Source organism: Letharia columbiana, assembly GCF_014066305.1.
Source record: "Letharia columbiana isolate WasteWater2 chromosome Unknown Sc0000005_s0, whole genome shotgun sequence".
Classification (NCBI taxonomy): Eukaryota; Fungi; Ascomycota; class Lecanoromycetes; order Lecanorales; family Parmeliaceae; genus Letharia; species Letharia columbiana.
In genome coordinates, this window is record NW_023501041.1 from 994,842 (window position 1) to 1,016,326 (window position 21,485).

At 50.0% G+C, this 21,485-nt stretch overlaps 3 protein-coding genes across 3 annotated transcripts; all 3 read right to left on the reverse strand.

Moving 5' to 3' along the window:
- Positions 1-509: 509 nt before the first annotated feature.
- HO173_002661 (uncharacterized protein) lies at positions 510-4,745 on the reverse strand (the record flags this gene model as incomplete). Its single annotated transcript, XM_037304593.1, has 6 exons — positions 510-1,069; positions 1,126-1,221; positions 1,276-3,783; positions 3,836-4,486; positions 4,546-4,576; positions 4,662-4,745. 6 exons carry the CDS (start codon positions 4,743-4,745, stop codon positions 510-512), a joined length of 3,930 nt encoding a protein of 1,309 aa, XP_037168686.1.
- Positions 4,746-8,300: 3,555 nt separating this feature from the next.
- Positions 8,301-11,963, reverse strand: HO173_002662 (uncharacterized protein; the record flags this gene model as incomplete). The annotated part of the gene is made up of 4 exons (XM_037304594.1): positions 8,301-10,317; positions 10,373-11,293; positions 11,351-11,469; positions 11,517-11,963. 4 exons carry the CDS (start codon positions 11,961-11,963, stop codon positions 8,301-8,303), a joined length of 3,504 nt encoding a protein of 1,167 aa, XP_037168687.1.
- A 1,111-nt stretch (positions 11,964-13,074) lies between these two features.
- On the reverse strand, positions 13,075-21,041 carry HO173_002663 (uncharacterized protein; the record flags this gene model as incomplete). Its single annotated transcript, XM_037304595.1, has 14 exons — positions 13,075-13,881; positions 13,932-14,240; positions 14,288-14,456; positions 14,510-14,862; positions 15,032-15,109; positions 15,170-15,376; positions 15,425-16,114; positions 16,202-16,438; positions 16,491-18,904; positions 18,955-19,756; positions 19,853-19,964; positions 20,058-20,838; positions 20,887-20,950; positions 21,003-21,041. 14 exons carry the CDS (start codon positions 21,039-21,041, stop codon positions 13,075-13,077), a joined length of 7,062 nt encoding a protein of 2,353 aa, XP_037168688.1.
- Positions 21,042-21,485: the final 444 nt, after the last annotated feature.

Genomic DNA, 21,485 nt, shown 5'->3' on the forward strand with positions numbered 1-21,485 from the left:
TCCAGTGCAAAGATTACTAGTAGTCTAATCCATGAAATACTTTCTCAAGTTAAATACAACTAATGGTATATATCTACCCGTATCATCAGGTCCTTAAAATGCTCCATCCGTAAGGTAAAAAGATTGAAATGCCCCCGTAAATGATGCACGCTTTGCTAGTCATGCCGGAACCCAGTACACGGAGGAAACTAAAAAGTATCATCTCCGAAGGATATATGGTAAGATAAACAAGGATAGCGCCCGCTCGAAGTGCTGTAGAAGTAAAAATCATTCCAATAAGGGTATCAGTATCATTTCTTCGATGTGCTCTCGCACTCACGTAACCTGGAGGCCGAAGTCACTATACCCACTTTCGTCTTGTGACGTTTCCACTCCTCGAATTCGGGAGTGTCATGGTGTCTCGGACCTTGCCAGGTCCATCTCTCGATACTTCTTGGACGGCGGCATCGAGCACGCCGTCATGAGCCTCCCTCTCTCCCTAGGTCACAAGTTTTCTTTTCAGGTCGCTCTCATCTCCGTTCATCGTCACCCATGAACACCTCCTGGCAATGCTCAATCAAGAATTGCACGGCCCCGTTCTTGGCCTGCGTGTCTTGCATTTCTCTCGCCAGACTCTCTGGCCGCATAACAGTTGGTGCGAACACAACCGCCACGTTCTGGCTCGTCATCAAGTTGTCCGCCTGCTGCTCCACGACTCTCGCCAAATGAAATACCAGTACTTCCAGCGTATCACGGTGATGCGTGGGTAGCTCGCTGATTGCGTTTCTCATGCTGCTCACGCGGTAGGTGTGGTTGAGGGGATTATTGGGGTGGGCCGGATGTGAGGGGTCGATATCCATTGGGTTCTGCCCAGGAGGTGGAAGAGTCTCGAGGAGTTTATCGTATACTTCGTAGGTGATAAGTGGTGTGGGAAGCTTTCGGAAGTATTGTTTGAGGGTGGAGGTGACGGCGTTGATATCGAGGTCGGGATCAGAGATGTCGAAGTCGTTGCTGCGTTCAAAGCCTTCTTTGATGGTTTGGATTTGGGAGTTGCCGCCAGATTTGCGGTAGATGCCTTCGATATCCATGCCTAGTGAAGGGTGTCAGTAATAGACAAGGTTATGGAGCAATGGCATGAAAACATACCTCGCGCGTCCACTTCTTGGATACAACGCATTACGATACCGGGGATGTTCACCCGCTCGTATTCTGCGCGGTGCTCAAGCTCGGAGCCAAACAAAGCTGTTGGTTATGTTAGCGAGATCATAGCACTGGCGGAAGAATGCAAGTTCATACCTGGACCACCTTCGTGATTGATAGCAGGCATGCTACCGTTGGGCGAGTTCTTCCACGGCTGCTGCCTTCCCTTCTGATTGCCGAAGAAGCCTACGAATCCTGGTCGCGCTGGGTCATGACTCTGATTCCTGGAGAGGCTACCGCTGGGATATTCTTGCTGCTGCATAGCTCCATAAGGCATGCCTTCAGGATACTGGCCTTCTCTTTGATTCCTGTTCCCATCGCTAGAGAAAGCTCCTTTCAGGCCTTTCGTGACGCCTTTGGCAACGTTGTGACCTCCTTTCTTCCAGTTGAACTTCTTTGGTTGGGCCTTTCGGATATTGACCACTTGAGGTGCTGTCAAGTATGTTGCAGGCTCGACTTCGTTCTCCTGCACCACGGTGGATCCGGTCATAGTACTTTCCGTGAACGAGGGCCGTGAATCCCGAACGTCCATCCCAGAGTTAGACCTACTATTTTGGTTCTGTGCATAGATACCCAGGCCATTGGCTTGAGGTCGGACAACGTCAGGAGCAGGGCCCTCATTTGCTTTTCGAAGCTCCTGGACCTGGTGGACAAGCTGATTATTGAGATCTGCGAGTTGCGCATTCTTCAAAGACAGCTGTTCAAATTCCTGAAAGCTGCTCTCTCTCAGTTGAGTGAGGTTGAAGATTTCTTCGGTCAAATCGTTCCTTCGCTGCGTCAGCTCTTCGATTTGCGGCGCAAAAGAATCCTTCAGCTTCTGTAGGCTTTCCGCAAACTCTCTTAGTACCGCGTTACTCAAGTTACCAACGTCCAGTGGGTCGCCGCTTCTCTTGGCTGCAGCGATATGCTCTGTCAGAACCTCCAATTCCCGGATCACTATCTCTTTCTGTGTGTCCAGTACGACCATCGTAGATCTTTTTTCCCGCAATTCTGTGTTCATCTGTTTGATATTGGTCCTGGCTTCAACCGCTGCTTCCAATTCGACGATTCTCTGCTCCATTTCGGTCATCTTCTGCTTGTCCCTACGACTTTCATTTTTGTACCGTCTCAGCTCTTCTTTGTTCTCTGGCGATGAGGCTGTGGGACTGCTGACTTCATTGGCAAAACCAGGACTGTTCGATCCAACGAGAGGTGACTTGGGCCATTTTTGTTCCCTAGAAAGACGGGTACCTCTGTCACTGTAGCTCCGAGCGTGACGGACCGAATGCGAGACACGTCTTAGGAAGCCACCTTGGTCTTGCTGTCCGTCAGTGTTCGTAGCGTGAGCTATGTCATTATCCATGGTGAAACCTTCCGCTGCGGGGTGGCGCATTTTTGGTGAGCCTGGGGAGTCCCCATTGCGTGGCGATTCAGGCTTCATCAAGTCGGTCTTTGCTTTGAAAGTTGCTGTATTCGGAGGGTTAGGAGGCACTCTGGGCGCGACAAAGGAATCGCTTGAGGAGGCACCTTGCTGAGCGAGGCGTTCGCGGGCACGTAAAGGAGGCGGCGGAGCATCAGCAAAGTTGACAGCTGATGGGGAGTCCTGCGCCCTTGTAACGCCTCTACTCCCATTGGTGTTTGCAAGTGGTTGAGTAGTCGTTGTAGCTGGTGCCGATGCTGGTTTCTCGTAACCGCTCTCAGAAGTTGACACATTATTCGACAGCTTGCTCACAGTTGCTACATCCATCTCTCTCCTGGGAATAGGTTGTTTGCCAAGCGATGGCTTAGCCAAAGAATCGCCCCTCTCCGGCAGGTTTTTTAATTGCGTACTCAACGGCGAAGTATGCGAAACTGGCGAATCCGTCGAAGTATAACTTCTCGAACCTTGGGTGTCAGGAGGCGAGCCGCTTAGAGTTGCTTCAGAGCGTGAGGAGGTTGGGGATTCATGCGAAGATAATATGACCTGTTGCTCTTTTACCTGCGTACTTGCCGTTACTGGCGCAGACTTCGTCTTTGGCGCCGGTATGGAGGTATCTCTCGTTGGCGGAATCGGGTCTGACTTCGAATTCCTCTTCTTCTTGGGGGCTTCTTGTAGCATGAACTTGCCATTAGTTGTCTCGCCGTTCCGACGCGGACGAGGCTCCTCGCCAGGAGTGGCTCGTGGGGTCTCGTGGGCAATTGCATTTATTGAGTTGCTCCCAAGCTCTTTCTTGCTGCGGACTTGATCCGTGAGGTCAGTGGACAGTTGCCGACCTCTTTCTTGATATGCAATGTGTGGACTTTGCGGTTGAGAAGGCGGAGATGAATGGCGAGAGCTAGTTGGCGAAACAGGGGTGGGAGCTGTCTGAGTATTTTCTTTCTCGATTGGCGATTTCCGTGACGCGGAATTTATCGCGTTGAAGTAATCTCGAGCGGTAGGTTTGCTCTCGCTCGGTTGAGACTTGGGTGTACTTTTTTGCTCGTCGAACAACTCCCGCCTAGCTAATGGAGACGGTCCAGGCGCTGGGTTGGGATCAAGTGCCATGGGAATGAAGAATCCCTCGCCATTTCCAGATCCATCAGATAGTTGCGAATGAACTGAGTGTCTATTGTTTTGATAGGTGGTATTGGGTAGCGTGATATTTTCTGCCAATTGTCAGCTACCGCATTGAAGGGAGCCACCCCACTGGATGTATACCTTTGCGCTCGTCTTCTTGAGTCATAGGTGACCTTTCACGTTTCTCACTCCTTGATGAAAGCGATCTGAAATTCGGCGGCCTTTTTGGGGGCCCTCGGGGTATTTCAGCCGGTGCTCCAGTCTCCGATCTTGATCTCAAATTCGATGGCACTTTGTGCGCGCCAGGTGGGAGTTCGGTAGGTGTTTCGGAGTAGCCCTCTGAAGGTGGGCTCTCATTGTCCGGCGAAAAGGCACTTTGGTTGACGGCGCTTGGCGGTAGAGATGGCAAGGACTTGTCCAGCAACATGGTGTTGTTCTGGGGTTGCTGAAGATGTTTATGACGATTTGAGCCGTTCTTTTGAGATTTTTTCCGGCGCCTTTGCATCAAGGATTCGTGACATTCCATGCAAAATATGCCCTGTGAAGTCCTAGCATATTTGAGATTCTCGATCTTCTTTTTGCAATTCCGACACTTGAAGCATGTAGCGCAAAAGGCCTGGTCTCCCGTGAGAATGGCGAGGTCCTCTATCTTATTGTTACAGACGCTGCAGCTATATGTACAATTGTTGCAGATGAGTGAGCCGTCGCCGAGCAGGAGGAGGTTTGCATCCGAGTCGAGGATGGTACCGCAGGTGTTGCAGCGGAAACAGTCTATGTGCCATCGATTGCCCGCTGGTAGACTATCAGTATATCGATCTCGCAAAGTGACCATGGTTGTAGCAGAGACGTACCCAGTTCGAAGGCCTTTCCTTCCTCGAGTATCTACGTGCAGGTTACACTCGTTAGCACTCCGGCCTAGCACAGGGGGCGGCTTAGCTGAAAGGCCGCATGGCGGCGTGAAACATACCTCTCCACATCCTTTACACGGATATGCTGCCTCGTCCTGCTCCATAGGAGACTCAGGAAAGCCCGAAGACGAGTCCATCATCATCAGAGGCACTGGGTTGCCAGAACCCAACTCTGCTGTAGCAATCAACAGCAGACGTCAGGGCCAGCGTATCGATAGGACGTTTGATCCTCCCCGCTAGCTCTATTCATGGGACATAGGCCAGACTTGCCCAGATCCACCCAAATGGACTGATATCCCTTGCCGTTTCGCAAGAAAACCAGACCTCAAACAGTCGAAATCTGCGTCTTCCGGGCGTAAGGCAAGCCTAGTCGACTACCGGTTCGGTTTATGGTGCGCGTATGATGGGACTGACGTTGGCTGACAGGTACATGCACACCCGCGAGCGACAAGCGGAGAGAAAGGAGTGGATAGCCTAAGCTCTGGCCAGGGCAGCGCGCAGAAAGCTGTAATATGATGCAGGCCTCGCAGCTTCCCGAAAAGTCGTGCAGTTAAGCCGTACAGCACTCACACTCGCCCCGAAAGGGCAGTGGGATGAAGTTGGTCGTGATTATATTGATTCATTGGGGAGTGGACGGAGAAAGAATTTCGAGGTGCGGACCTTGGGACTCGTGACTGGGGCTCTCGGCAATGGTGTTTCAGGATTATTAGGGCAATTGGCCTTGTGGGAAGGTCAACGACGAAGCGTGCAAGCAAGAATGAAGATTCGTCGGTGTCGCTGTCGCTGTCAGCATCATCATAGGTGCCAGTGGTGTTCCGAAGTTCAGGGTGACGATGTCCAGGCGCAGAAGAGGAAGTGGCTAGTGCGTTTTTTGAGAGTATTTCCACTATACACTACTATACCAAGGGCAAAAGGTAGTTCGCCGGGAGAAAAGTTTGGTGAAGCATTTTCCAAGCCAGTGCCATTACGAATCTACGGTACTTAAAGACAGGGGGGAGGGGGTGGGTACAAACATTTTCTACTGTTCTACGGCAGTGCCCACAAGTACCTCGCATAAGGGGTTTTTGGTGACTGATGAGTGATGACTGCTGTGCTACGAATGTTCTGACCGCTTCAAACGTGCGCAGCCAGGCTGAAACGCATATCTAACGGCAAATCCATGTCGGAGTCCTTTTTATGAGGAAGATATTTTGATTGCAACTTTGCGGGAGGGCCGAATGGAATGGAAAATGGAATGGGCGCAAGCCATGTATGTAAGGAGTATAAGTATACAACTGCTTGCTCCTTTCTACATCCCACGACTTGTCAATTAGTTATCAGCCAAATCACTGAGCGTGAACTCCAGAAGCCTGATAGGTAGTATTATTGTTTCAAATTGATAGAAAAACCAATAACGCGCTGTCCGGACTCTGGGCGCCCCCGCAGCCCCTGCAGGAATACACATACCCTGTCACTGCCAGGGTGTCAGGATGTCAGGGGGCCTTAGACGCCACCCAAATCCTTTAGGCATAGCGGGGGCTGACGTGGGGCCTGATTAGCGGCCCAAACCTTGACAATATGCCTATTGTCCTGCAACTAACTAGGTCTACCTTACTGTACCTCTGTACCTGCAACATCATTCATCTCCCTCAGCCTTGTCTTGCCGTTCTGCAGCATTAAGGTATCTTACTATGCATGCAGTATGCCTCCTATCCCCTTCAGCCTCACCTCAAAATCCTGATCCTGATAGGTAATGCTCCAACCTGCCTGTTTTATTGAGCTCAAAGGCTTGCAAGTCAAGTAGCTTTCTCCACCAGTCAAGCTTTACGCCTCTTGACTTTTCTCAGAAACATCGTTGCCTTGAAACACTTTGCCCATGTTGCACCTCCAGCCCGTCCCTAAGAAGGCCTGGTGCCGCCGTCGCCGTGCAAGCTTGTCGTTGACAGGGCCTAGTAGTAATGAGTAAAGTAGGAGATTATGGTCCGGCGAGACAAGAGAACCTCAATAACGATAGGCAGATGACAAAGATCTGAAATGTTAATCATTCCAATCAATGTTCGATATCCGATAATCGCGGCCCGCAAGCATTTCCTAAAACTCAAAGGTTCAATCTGCTAGCGCCGTTGGGATCTCGAATTGGGCACTACTCGTAAAGTAAAGTACGACGCTACTAGCGTTGTTGATTCTGCGCTTGTAGAAGCGCGCCTGACTGTGATCATAATCATCACATCGAGAGGATACCGACTACCAGGCGTATGTTCATCTTCGAGGGCGGCAGAAGACTGAAGAGGCGTTCATACGCATCCACACAATCAGACCAGCGCCATGTAGCTCTACTACCTATGATGCTCCAATTGCGGCATACTTCTGGGGTTCAAGACACCTCGACTTCTTTAGCCAGATGGGCGACTTCATCCATCGCACCACTTTAAGCAAAGACCTTTTAGAAACTTCATCACCAGCTACGTCAAGAGTATTCAGTCTTAATGTATTCGCACGGAACTTAGAATCCTCCAAATGTCTTTTGTCTTCTGTTCAGACGTGGATTTGACATGACACAACGAAGGGCCTACCGATGATAAAGCGGTTCGACGACTACTACAAATACTCGGGTCAATCTCCTTGAAAGGATTGCCCCTGTCTTCAACGAGTCCCTACGTCAGAGCTCTCAATAGAGCCCCAATCAGCTCTTTCAGTATCCGGTCAAGCTGGTATGATGACAGAGATTGTGCTGATTGGGCGTCAGAACTTGCCGAAGACCTTCAGTTCCTACACGACATATCCTGCTTCTTGTCCTTGACGCGTCTATCAATTGACGGCCTTCAGTATTGGACCCGAGAGGGTCATATCAAAGGCTATGGTGAACGGAGAGAAACTAAAGCGTCGGACGTTTCTGATCCAGCTCTTCGCAATACTGGTACACCAGGCAATGGTCCGCCAGAAGTGATCATTTAGCCCAAAGCTCTGCGAAATCTATCCATTGAAGCGTGCCCTACGAGCTACGCCGGGCATCTACATCGGCCATGTTCGAGCGGGAAGCTATACGATGCATTACTCTTGTCTATCCCCAAGACCTGGATGATTCTCGGTCGCTCATCCTGCAAGACTTCCCCAAATTCAAACGACTTTGTATGGGGATCGATTCCTTAGTCTTGCCCAATCTGTCAATGTCGGCCGCTCTTCCACCGGTATTGGAGGAGCTTCATCTTGAGACTCAAGATGACATCGGAGCCATTCGTACGTCTCACGTTCTCGGAATTGGCAATGCGTTGTAGCCCCATTTTTGGATCACTTCCGTGATTTGAAAAGTGCAGATGCATGCACGAGCTCTGGGCGAGAAATCTCTAAATCACGGATGATACTTCCGAGTCTCCAGTCACAGATCCGTGCCTTTGTCTTTTTGGCGTAAAGACTTGAACCTCGGAACCCTGTTAGAAGTTGAGGCCAAACAGTCCGCTACTCAAAAAAGAGAACCTCATAGCCCTAGGAAACTACTTGTAGAACTGGTTACCACGGCACGCATAGCTTTAGGCAGAGACACATCGAACAGTGAACACTTTGCATTTTATTTCAGCGCTATTTAATACATTTTGAGTGCACAAGTTGGGGAGCCCTACTGAAGAGTGCATATACAATACAACGACAGCCACCAGCGCCATCGCTGAAATGGAAGGCTCGAAGCCCAGAAACCCCAGAAACGTTCCGTCGTCAACCATGCGTTACTGCATAACAGCCCTCTTTCTCGCCAAATAGTAAGTGATCAAGCTGCGATGATCTTCCTTCGCACCCGTCACAAGGCCCCAAAATCTTTTTTGATCCACGGTATCGTATAATTCGAGCACGAATTCGATTACAGCGCGTCGTATATCAGGATTCGTATCTGACAAACATCTCGCACCCATCCAGCCTAGTCTCTCTTCTTGTTCCTCACTCAGATGAAGGCGAGTTCCTTTCTCTTGACCACGGTGTAATAAGCCGGCCAGGACATACAATCCCATGAGAATGGTATTAGTCTCAGCGCCTTCGGGACGTTCGGTCTCTAGAAGATCCAGAACAGAATCAATGCAGGGAGACGGGTCACACTGATAGACGATGGACTCAGCGGTTTCTTCGAGACCGCAAACAATATGGGATGTGCTGCTGTAATGCTTGCGAGCAGCAAGGACAGCGGTAAGTGCGCGCGGATGGTAGGTGAAGAAGTATTTCGGCTGATGTTGCAGCAAAACTCGTACCGTAACCAGTACCTGCGTCTTCAAATCCTGCGCTTTGCCTGTGCGAGGTGTTGATTCGTCATTTGGTGTCTCGAGGTATTCGAGGAGTGGGAGGATTAGCTCGTCAAATTTGTAGCCGCCTTCCCAGATTGACTCTCCCGAGGTGCGAATCAGCGCCTGAAGCTTGCGAAATCCGTGAACATCCAAGCTCCTTGACTGGACGCGGACGATTCCGCTGTCTAAGATCTTGCGTGCAAGCCGGGGATTATCAATGTTTTCCGAATTGCTAATACGTTGTCTCTCCGCTGCCTCAATAGCCAACCACTTCTCGTGGTATTCGGGACTAGCGGGCTCCTCCGCTAAGAGTTGATGATCAAATACCTGGCGATGCTGTTTTGCAGGCTCGTTCACTGGAAGTTCTTCAAGGGCACCTGGCGTGTGGACTAATGGCGGAAGGGATAATTTGCCATCGCTGGGGTCAAGCACAGGATCTTCATAGACCTGGAGCGGCCGTTGTTCCTGGAAATAGGAGGTTTTCATGGTCAGATTTTCTTTCCTCGATCCAATAGCTCTTGGGCTCATCGATATTCTTTGGCTACTGGCCCCGTTCATTGATAGATGATCAAAGTCGTTGGCTAGCTTTGTGGGACTCGTGTGGGACTTGTCACCTCCATGGCCATTGATCGATGAAGCGGAACCGTTCTGGTTGAGATACTTCCTTGGACTCGGGGATGATCGAGCGTTCTCGGACTCCGTAGGCATGAATGGATCTCCCGTAGGTGGTATATCTAGTGAGGAAGTAGACTTGATCTCAATAGGTGCTTTGAGTGAAGGCAAGAAGTCGCTGGCGTCCGACTTCGTCTCATTCATATTGGGCATAACCATGGTGAAATTTTCTGCAGCTTTCGTAGGACTATGCTGGGGCTGGACTTTCAAATTGACTATGCCAGCTTTCTTTGATGAATTCGCCTTGACGGAGCTGGTACTAGCAGGGCTACCAACCTTCGTAGGACCCAACTTAATCGTACTTGCGGTGTTTGCGGGGGTCTTTGGTCTCTTGACAGGGCTCACCGCAGGACTTCTTGGTGGTGTTTCCGTTCTCGCGGGTTTCCTGGTAGAATAGGGATCTGCGGTAGCCGGGCGAGCTACATCTGCTCTCCGTCGTGGGCGCACTGGTGCGGAGGATAATGTACCAATCGATGTTGTAGACACATTTCGGGTGGCTGCAGACATGGCAGTTGCCGGTCTAGCCAGACTAGGCTGTAGGACAGATTTCTTGGGTGATCCAAAGGGTTCGGCCGACCCAGGGCGTTCGGGAAGATGTTTGCCTGCTAGCTTTGCTTTCTTTTGTGCCGCAATGGTCTCCTTGATCGAAGGTTTAGCTGGTACTGAGGTCGTGCTATGAGAGAACCCGGGCTTAGCACCAGCTACAGTAGTGTGCGGTGCCGGTATCTTGTGAGGGTTCGGGTTTGAAGGATCTTCTATCAACAAATCTTGTTGTTTCTTGTCGAGAGTGGACATGATGCTAAAAGACGCATTAGCAACGAGACCAGGTGGTCGAGGATAGACGTGTGACGTACACTTCAGATCTTTCCGGCCAAAGACGGGCGAATGCCCAGTACGTTGATCGCATGCTCTCACGGACTTTTAGGTCCCGGTCTCCGAGACCAGCTCTCAGACACTTCTCAATCCATTCAAGCCCTCCGGCGTGCTCAATGACATGCTTATGGTGTCCGTGTTTGTTGATGATGATTTTGAGCCATCCACACGCATAACTTCTAGGTTGCACGTTCTTGTCCTGGCAAGCGCTGTAAATATGTTGGGTGAGTCGACTGTTAAAAGTCACATTGGCCATGATGGCGGAGACCGTGTCATTGCCTTTAGCTGCTGTGATCTTCTTTGTATTCGCACAAAGCTTGATCAAATTCTGAAGTAGGATTTCAACCATGCTATCAAGACCAGGCCCGGCGACTCGGGCCAAGTCTTGTACCAAATGGCAGCCAATGGCGGATACGGTTGTTCTTAAGGAATTGACAGTCTTCAGAATACCGTCGAGGAGTCCCTTGATGCCGGCAAGGTAAACTGTGGTGAAGTCTTGAAGTCCATTGCCTTTTGTTATTTTTCTCAATTTCAATATGCTCTTCTCTCGCTTGAGCCAATTCTGCTCAGACTCCTTGCCCTCGAAGTATGGATGCATCTCACGGAACGTTTCTTCAAGATCTCTGTGGCTTTCGATGTACAAGGGATCCAAATGTACGGCTTCTTGCTCAGATACCGACATTGGCGGCGCATCAAGCGGGGGGTCGCTTGCGGTACTACTGCCAAGAAAGTGTGTCTGTCTCGGAAGCTCACCAATTCGCGCCTGTGTTGGCGGGGCAGATTCGATTTCCTCATGAGCAGTAAGTCCAAGCTCGGATAAGATGTGGTCAACAATTGATCTCCGGACATTGCGCTGTTGAAGATGCTTCTGCAGGTCGTTGGTTCCCTTGATTCCAGCATTTCTACGCATTGTCAGCGATGGCTACCGTAGCGGTCGAGACTCAGCTCCGGGCACTCACTGGAACAGTTCAATGATTGTAGACTGTGCGGTCCGTCGAACGCTTCCATCAGCCTCTTCAAGACAGTCCACAATATTGGGCACAAAGGTTCGAAAGGGTATGTTCTTTTCTGTGCGGATCTGAGACTTATTAGCATCTGTTGCAAGGCGGGAAGGACAACACATACGCTAATTATCCATTGCATCCCAGCTTCTTTCGTCTTCGGGTGTCTATTGGTCAAGACATGGTCGCGCACATATTGCTCGACATCCGGTGCAGAAACGGAATGAAAGTCAGTGAATGCTTGCAGCGCCCTTTGTCGAATGCGATCTTTTTGATCTGCCAGGCGCTCGAGTAGACACGGGTAAGTTCTGATCCCTTGTGCTTGGAGAAGCGAGTCCTGGTCCTGCAACTCTAAACGTTTCATGAGATGACCGAGTATGGAGAACCCGGCATCGGTGAGGTGTGGTGTAGCAAGGGAGATGCGAATAGCATCAAAGAGTGGTGCGACAGCATGTTCAGGACAGTGACGGTGCTTGATCTCGGCCTTGAGTTCTGTCAAATGCTTAAGCTTGGTGTCAATAGGTGCAGTGCTTTTTAAGGCAGTGAGTGTATTGCTAGCTAGAAGCTCCATATCGTGGATGCTATGGAGAAAGAATGGCAACGAAAGTTCGGCGTTGCTTGTACTTGTGGTTGTGCTTGCTGGTCCTTCGAGTTGCCTCGGGGTCGGGGGGGGGTCGCGCAATGTTTTGAAAGCAATATATTTAGCGTCCGCTTTTAGTGTCCGCTTTCAGGAAGCCCGAGGTTTCGCAATTCGCACCCCAGCGAAAACGCAGAGGCTAAGGTAAGGTAAGGTACTCTAAGAAAGGTACCTCAGGTACTCTACTTCTAAAGAGTACCTTAATTCGTAAGAGTACCTACCTTAGTGGGCGCCTTGTCTCTGCATTCTCTTACTTCAGAGACGGGTATGTAAGGTACTCCTACCTTACATTACCTTAGGCTCGCCCTTCCTACCTTACCTACTCGTATCCAAATCTCTCCCACCGTCTTTCCACCTTTCTGAAGATGGCTCGGGGTGGGGTACCGTTGAGAACGATTCAATTCGCCTCCAATTCTGTCCCCTGGGCTCGTTGCCGCTCAGCCCATCCCCTTTGTTAGCGTTATCGAAACTCCCTCCCATATTTGCTCAGGGAATATCACTAATCATACCTCCTACATACACTTTAAAGCGACGTTTAGGCCTCGTTTGCTCGGTATGGCGCCTGAAATGAGCCCAAAGCCAAGACTGAGGACATTGGAAATGACAGGGCGAAGCCAACGATTACCTTGCCACTATCAAGTGTCTCTTTCAATTCTTATGCGCTACAAGCCGAGAAAGCATCGACAATTTCGGAGTGGTCCGTTCCTGGATTTGCCGGCGTTACTAACAGCTCTATCAATGAGGAAGACCGACTTGCAGAATGTGAAATTCATGACTTCTAAGCCCAATTTGGCAAGTTACAAATTGAGTAGCTAGAAAAAAGCAGGATGCTAAGATTGATAGACCGAAACTTCGACAGTACTTAAGGTACCTTCTAGCAATTGCTAGGTTCCCTATCACACACATAGCCTTCATTTACCCGCATGCACCTCCTTCACAGGCTCGGAGCTAGCTCTGTGAATTCTGCAATCCTTCTGCTTTGAGCTTCGCAAGACAGGCGACAGTCGTAGTCTTAGACAAAAGCATTATAAAGAAGACATCGACTTCAAAGACACGGTAGATGATACCTGAACTCTGCCGCCAACACAGAATTTAGCCCAAATTTGGACAGATAGCTCTTGGCATTGAGCTGGTTGGCCGACAACAAGAGCAAGTTGCTGATGTTCTGCCCCACGATTGATTCGAGAGCTCTAGTGAGAGCGCCGCCGTCGATCTTATCCGCAGCAAGAGCTTCAGCGATGGACTTTGGCAGGTGGCCACTGCCCGGACCCTCTTGGATGACACTGCTCATGCCTCCGCTGCTACCATCAGAAAGAGCTCGGGCCATTATTGAAGTGCGTCGGTCGTCCAGAACATGGCTCCCCCCTTCGAAACCTTTCCTTCGAATGTCCTGCAAGCCTTGCGCCTCGAGGCCGGTAAGAACATGGCCTTGTATAAAATGCTCGCTGCCATACGACTGGTTGCTAAGAAATTTTTCTGTTAGAGCAATATCCATGATTTGCAACAACTCGCTCTCGGTGATGGCCCGAAGCCCTTTGCGCAAGAGCAAGGCTTCAATATCGGGATGCTCATGCAGATAGCCGACCTCAGAAATCATCCCCAACCCAATTGATATCGCAGGCAGACCCAGGCTCCGTCGATATCTGGCGAAAGTGTCCATAAATGCGTTGGCGGCACAATAATTACTCTCCGTGGCGGTTCCTACACTTCCTGAGATTGAGCTCGTCAATATGAAGAAGTCAAGGTGGCCGTCCTTCTCCTTGAGTGCGTTATGAATATTCCAAGTTCCCTGAATCTTCGGATCGACACCTTTTCGCCATTTTTCACTTGACATTGTAGCAAACAATGCCTCCTGGTTTCCGATCAACAATTGAATCCAGCTATCACGAGAATTTGACTTACATCGAGTCCCATTGCAGCCTGGACAACTCCTCCGATGGTTCCAGGTATTTGGGCAATGGCATGTTCAACGTCTTTGTAGACGGTCACATCGCCACAGACCACACGGACTTGTGCGCCACTCTTGCGAAGATCTTCAACTAGGTCTATAGCCTCACGTTTCTCAGTGCCTGAGCGCCCTAAGAAAACGAAGCTGCGCGCGCCTCGGCCAAACATCCATCTGGTCAAGCTTCTGCCCAGGCCGCCGAGGCATCCAACAAGAAAATAGCTTTTGTTTGGATCCAGTCTTGTATCGTATCTGGGACGTACAAACTGGTGGTGTGAGCAAACATAAAATTACGTCATGGAAAACCACTTACTGGTATCACGCTATCAGGATTTTCCAAGGAAACAGCGATCTTGCCAATCCGGGAACTGAGCGAAACAGCTCGAAAAGCTTTGACAACGTCCGAAATGTCGAATATTTGAGGCGGCGGAAAAAACTTGATTCTTCCATACCTGTAAAGCTCTACACTCTCGTGTAACAGGCTTTTGAAGACGTCAGCTGGAGTGTGAATACGACTTAAGGTCCCTGAGCTTACGCTTGCCATATAGCCCGACGACTGAGGCTAGTAGAATAATATAAAGCAGAAAGGTCGAAAGCGGTGAAGGTGATTCCACGTTCAAATATCTCCATGTCCAGTCTACCGCCATCCAGGATGTCTCGCTTCCCGATCTCTACAAAGCGACCGAAGTCTGCGCAGGCGCGCCAGCTGTCGTGTAAAAGGTCGCCGGTAAGGAAATTGAGCACAACGTCTACTCCACGCCCAAAGGTGGCACGCAAGACCGCAGGAAGGAAACTGGAATCTCGAGATGAGAAGATATGATCCTCATCAAGACCGAAGGTTTCGATCAGGAATCGCTTCTTCTCCGTCGTGCTCACAGTAGCAAAGATCTTGAGAAATTAGCTTCATCGCGAGGATTCTGATTGAGGACATGCCTTGGCACCGCGAAGCTGTGCAATCTGAATTGCTGCGATCCCTACCCCACTCGCTGCTGAATGGATCAGGATGGACTGACGCTCGTTAAAACATGACGTGCAAAAACGTAAGTTCTTAGCCTACCTCCCCATGCTCGAGACGTGCGCGGTGATGCAAAGCATACAAAGCCGTGGAAAATACGCCAGGGATGGTTGCCATCAACTAGAGCACAGAAGTCAGCTGGTATGAGAATCAAATACTTTGTGCATGAATGAGACGGACGGCAAGGTTTTCATTATCGCGCAGCTTGCAGCAAGCCCACTCTGGCACTTTCTCGACAGTAGCGAAGTGGTTAGGAGCCATGACAACCACTCGATCTCCAGCCGCAAACTTTGTTACTTGCGAGCCAACCCTTCTGACGATGCCGGCAATCTCTGCTGAGCATGTTCCATTCTTCGTGTCAATGCGGCCGGACATCACATGGACATCCTTCTAAACGTGAGCACAACAGCAATCTCCAATGTGTTGAAAAATTACCTTTGCATTAAGGCCCAAGATCTTTGCTTGTACCTCAACGAAATCTGCCTCCAAAGGGCTGTTTTGCTCTGGACTGGTGACAAATTGAATTGTATCCAATTGGCCCAAGTGCTTGATCGATAGTTGGCAAACCCCCACGTCTTTCAGCAGTAGGTCTACAGCCTCTTCGTCCTGCTTCTCCCGAAATCGGCGACTCATGGAATGGTCCGGGATGAATCTGCTAACGTGCAGGATGCCCATGTGCTGTAAGTATTCGAGGTCCATTCTAGGATTATGAATCGCCTGCTCCAACAGCATTGGGATATTACTCTCTGCTGACCTCAGCTCCTCACGTGTAGTATCAATGTCAAGAACGACGAATTTGATCGATGGTAGTTCCAGCAGTACGGATCGTGAAAGTCCAAATACCGGTGCAAAATCCGGGCGCTCGGCATTGTACAGATTACCACCCGAGACCCACAAGATAATTGATGCCTTTTCCACTAGAAGCTTAAGGCAATCTAGATCAGCTGCACTCATAGTACCCACAATCGGCCTCCGAAGTTCAATCGTGGAGACGACAATTGATTTTGCCGGCAACGTCGCTTCGGCGATGTCAGATAAGGACACGCGTACAACCTCATAACCATGAGTGCTCGAGATACTTGTCTTCAGCGCGTCATTAAAGGCACTATCCTGTATATGTCCAATCTAGGATGGGTGAGCATGTGAGCGCAGAACAAATAAATTGATTGAAGGATTCAGACAAAAATTGCTCCAAGAGAAAGAAGTACATACCAGTATTACGGTCGTGGAACGCGCAATTATTTTAGGCCCTTCATAACGACGAGCTCGAGTGAGAGTGACTACTTTATTCTTCGAGTCTCTCACGGGTGCTAGTATCTTCGAAAAACCACTAGGCACTTTTTGTGCAGTCATTGCAGGGTCAGCCACGAAGAGCAAGCTTCCAGAATCCGCCAGATAGCCAAGAAGTTTCTCTAAGTTGTCCTCGAGACAGGGTTTTATGCATGCAGTCTTGCCCACCATCAGTTAGATGAAAGTGTTTTGACCAGCATTGAAAACTTACAGTTGGCATGACGATGGCGTCGAACAGTGCTCCTTGTTGAATTGCGGCAGCGTCAATGCTGTATCGATGATTGACGTTTTCTTTGCTGTCCTCACAGACTAATTGCCCTGAGACCGTCAAGGAAGCCCAAGTAAAAGAACCAAACCTCCTCAAAGAAGTATTTGCGTGGAGCATCTCCAGGAAGCTTGAAGTGACCTCTTTACTGTATTTGCCAAGCATCAGAATTTTCATATCTGGATTCTTATGAGCCAGAAGATCCAAAACTCCTGCAACGGTCCTTGTATCAGTATCCGAAAACATCTTCTGAATGAGAGGAAGCTTATCAGCGCAAGTCTCCAAAACTGTTGAGTCGTCTGCCTTTAGTAACGACAGATCTGGCTTCCAAAGGACTCGAAGCATAGGATAGCGCTCTCCGGACAAAACAGTCTGAGTCGCGCCTTCTTGGTACGGAACGGCTCGCATGCCTTGCATCTGGAGGTGGACATTGCCCTCCGAGTCGTACAGCTCTGACGAAAATCTGGCCGATTGAAACCCAACAGGCTCGGAGACACCGCGAATAATGCGCGCCCCCGGCGGAAAACGATCTATAGATGTGGCCATCTTGATGGATCCTATGGACACTGGAACTAATCCCTTCAAATCCTCGATCAATCCAGCTGTGCTAGCGATCCACGCTGTCTGTAGGCATGCATCAATAGTAGTGGGATGAATGAAATAGTGAGGACACCCGCCAGGGCTGGGGAGAGCTTCTGATCTCGAAATCGTCTTGGCCACTGTCTGACGCGCAGTTCTCATTCTGTCGACCATTATCTCAGCCAAAGAGTGGAAAGAGGAACCAGGATTTATGTCGCAAGTTGGCATCTTTTCGTACCAATTCCGCATGGGTTGCCACTCCATCGAGGCAGTGGAGAAGTTCAGGGTAGGCGAAATAAATTGGGAGGTCATTTCAAGGCCAAGATAGCCATTCGCATGCGTCGTCGGAGTATGGCCGTCATGCGAACTCGTTTCGAACTGCCACCACACCTTTGAAGTTGTGGTGCTGGAAATCTGCAGCGGTCTCAACTCAGTAAGCATCTCCACATCCGAGCCCTCGTCTAGCATTGCCAGTGCCTTGACAAAGTTCACCTGGCGAAAGGTGAGTACGGGACCAAAATGCCTGTCAGGCCCAAGCGCTTGATGGAGTGCTTCAACAGCGATGGCTAAGTACCCCGCAGCAGGAAATACGACTGTCTGACCGAGTTTATGGTCTCCGAGCCATGGCACGTCCTTGATTTTTAGTAAGTTCCTCCAAGTCATTGTCTTCCCGTTATCCCCGGGCAGCCGTGTCCCAAGGAGCTCATGACGTGGATTCTGACGACTGCGAGACTCTCGGCTAATGCGTGACTCGTGCCATAGCAGCGGGCCGTAGACCCACTTCTGGTTTGGCAAGCTGTGTAGAACGTGCCGTGGGGGTTCGCTCGATGCGGAATTTGTGCGATTTATTCTTTCAATGTTGACCTCATGTTCACGCAGGAAAAGGGATCCAGCGAGCTGAAGCATGCTGTTGACCGAGTTGACGCCCCGAAAAAGAGTCGATGAGTAAAGACAGTGACTTTCCTCAATGCCTAGCGTCTTCTGCGTCTGAGCAATAGGGAGCCTCAGGGCCGGATGAGGTCCAATTTCGATGATGTGATACTTATGGTCCAAGAACAGCACTTTCAGCGCACCACAGAAATCAACAGGCGATTCGAGATTTTGGCGCCAATAGTTGGCGGTCCTCGTTTGATTGGGCTCAACAAGTCTGCTCGTTATGGACGATATCATTGGAATTTGTGCCGACTTTGACTGACATGACTCAGTTTGAAAAGTTGTTTCTGATATCATGTTCTCGTAATCTGGGCCAAGGGTGGACATGTGCTTGGAATGATAAGCCCTTCCATCTGTCTTCAATTTCCTTGTGAATATGTTTTGTTCCTGACAGTAAGCAGCAAGGGCGTCGACGGCCTCTTCGTCACCGCTGACTGTAACGTTCTCGGGTGAATTCACGCACGCAATGGCGAGCTTATCTTGATATCCAGTGTCGCACAATATCTTGAAAGCAGAACTGCTTTCTAGACCCACCGCCATCATTGCGCCACTGCATGGAGATCTCAACAAGATTTGCCCACGGTGATAAGCAACAGCGATGGCTTCGGCCGCCGTGATGTGTCCAGCTGCAAAAGTGGCCGCTATTTCTCCTGTACAGAATCCGGTGTCAGTGCAGTCTTCGTAGAGTTGATCAGCAAGAGTACCCGAGGAGTGCCCGATGACGGCTTGTGGAAGTATCCCCCATTCCTTTAGCAGATTTACCAATCCTATCTGGATCGCAGTACAGACAGGCTGAGAGTGTGACACAACGTGTATCATACTGGACACCTCCGGTTCCCGTATCGCTCCTTAATGAAATGAGTCAGTTGTCAAAGTCAAACGATGCCCTAACGCTCACGTTCGATTGTCCAAGAAGGTGGATTGGAAAGACCGGCAAGGGAAGTATCCAGCTCTTGAATCGTACGGCGAAAAGTAGAGAACCTTTCAAGGAGATGACTTCCCATCGTAGCCCACTGTGCTCCTTGTCCGGTGAAAACAAAAGCAAGAGGGAGTCTAAGGGGCTCTTTAGCAGCTTCTAACGTTTGCAATCTACTGGGGTGTAAGTCATTGGATATAGTATCTCGAGTGACGAGAAGATATCCACGTGAGGATAAATGTGAACGGCGACAGCTTAACGTAAAAGCAAGGTCCTCGAGACGATGAATCCCAATGTTGGAAGATGCGAGATTTTCTACAAATTCGTTCAAAGACAGTCGACTGTGTGCGGACAGTGGCAGTAATACTGCTGTTCCAAGAGAATGGCACTGAGGATTCGAGTTCTGAGGAGCATCGGGAACGTGAGCATTAGCAGCTTCCAGAATTACATGCGCGTTAGCGCCACCGTATCCGAAAGAGTTGATGCTGGCTCTCCGAGCCGTGCTTTCCGGCCAAGGAGTCGGTTCCGTGACTATCTTGATGTTTCGCTCATCTACGCGGAGCTCAGAATTCACGTCGGTGACTCCGATCGTGCGTGGTATGAGCCCATTCTCAAGTGCCAGCGTTACCTTCATGACACTAGATATCCCGCTTACAGCTTCACTGTGGCCCAGATTTGGCTTTAATGAGCCGACTAGGGTTCTCCGCCCACTTCGATGGTGAAACACGCGTGATAAAGCGTCTATCTCAATTGGATCTCCGACAGGCGTTCCAGTCCCGTGAGCCTAGTACGATTCAGGAAGTCAGCACAAGTCGAGCCCAAGATTACGGTCCCCGGACATCAGCATGACCTTGGCCGAAGGCTACGCTCGGTGATATACCTCGACGTAATCTGTTTCATCCAGGTCCAGGCCAGCTCTGACGTATGCTTTCCGAATGACGGCCTCTTGTCCTACAGCGCTTGGAAGCGTTATACCGTTGGTTTTGCCGTTGCTGTGATATTCAAGTAATGTCAGCGTTATTGTCCGAAGAACGAAAGGGCTTCAGGCGTGTTTGACTGAGAGATAAAGCACTGTGAGTGTTCACCTGTTGGCAGCGGTGCCTCGAATAACAGAACGTATTGGGTCTGAGTCTCGGACGGCATCACTCAGTCTTTTCAAGAAGAGTGCACCGACACCCTCGGCACGCCCGTATCCATCAGCTGATTTATCGAATGTGTGGCACTGCGAAGTTCCTGAGAGGACGCCCGTCTTGACAGTTGCAATATGGACCTCAGGCGACTGAATCAGATTTGCGCCGGCAACGATGGCCCCGTCACACTCGCCAGCATTTAGGGCAGTACACGCTGTGTGTAAAGCGTACAACGATGAAGAGCATGCAGTATCAAGCACCATACTTGGACCTCGCAGGTCAAAAACATGACTTATACGGTTGGCAAGGATCGTAATTCCCATGCCAGTAGCACTATATCGATGAAAGGAATCAGGGTCTTTCACCTGCGACAGTTGGTGATCGGAAGTGAAGTTGGCAACGTAACAGCCCACGTTGGCGCCCAAGCGCTTTTCCATGGGTAGACCTGCATTCTCGAAGCATTCGTGTACCACTTCCAGAAGCTTGCGCTGCTGTGGATCCATGTACTTAGCCTCCAAGTTGTTAATTCCGAAGAAGCTGTTGTCGAAGGATCGAATGTCTTCGGTTAGGAAGTAGCCTCCGGTTGCATTTATGCTGTTCGGATGGTTCGAATCGGGGTGATAGAACCCTTCGGCATTGAAACGAGACTGAGGCATCTTTGAATGACCCGAGCGACCCTGAAGCAGAAAGTCCCAGAGGTCAGATGGAGATGAGACGTCGCCCGGAAGATGACACCCTTGAAATGATTAGCAGTGAGCCAGCTGAAGAGGTTTACGTAGTATACCCATTCCAACGATAGCGATCGGCTCGTACTGACTGCCTTGGTGTCCCTTGGTAGAGACCTTCTCCTAATCACTCGGTCAGTCATGGCACATCCTTGTGTGATACATCATTACGCACAAGGTTGCCCCCGCTCAGCTCTTTGCTATCAGGCGCCATGAGCACTCTATCGATGGATCTTAGAGGGAATGGCGAAAGAATAGACAGGCTATCTCGAATGGGTGAATAACTATCACGTCTCTATCTAACGCGTTCATATACGTGGCCACTGGGGTAGTGCACATCTTATGGGAGCATTCATGATTGAAAGCACACCTACATTTCCTTGAACTAGCCCGAGCGCCCTCTGCAGGTATAGGCTAGGATGAATACTCCAATCCGATGCCTTACCGCCACTGTCGCCGTAGGATCGACGTGCATGTGCCCCACTTCACGGATAGGGATCTCACTGATCAGAACATACCCCGACTGGCTGTGAGGGTCCACGCTATCGATTACATGCTGCAGCCGAGTCTCCCCGCAGGGCCCGCAGGGGGAATATGGGTTGACGTATCGGAGAATTGAGTGATATGGACGAGTTGAAACAAAAAGAGCTAGTGAAAA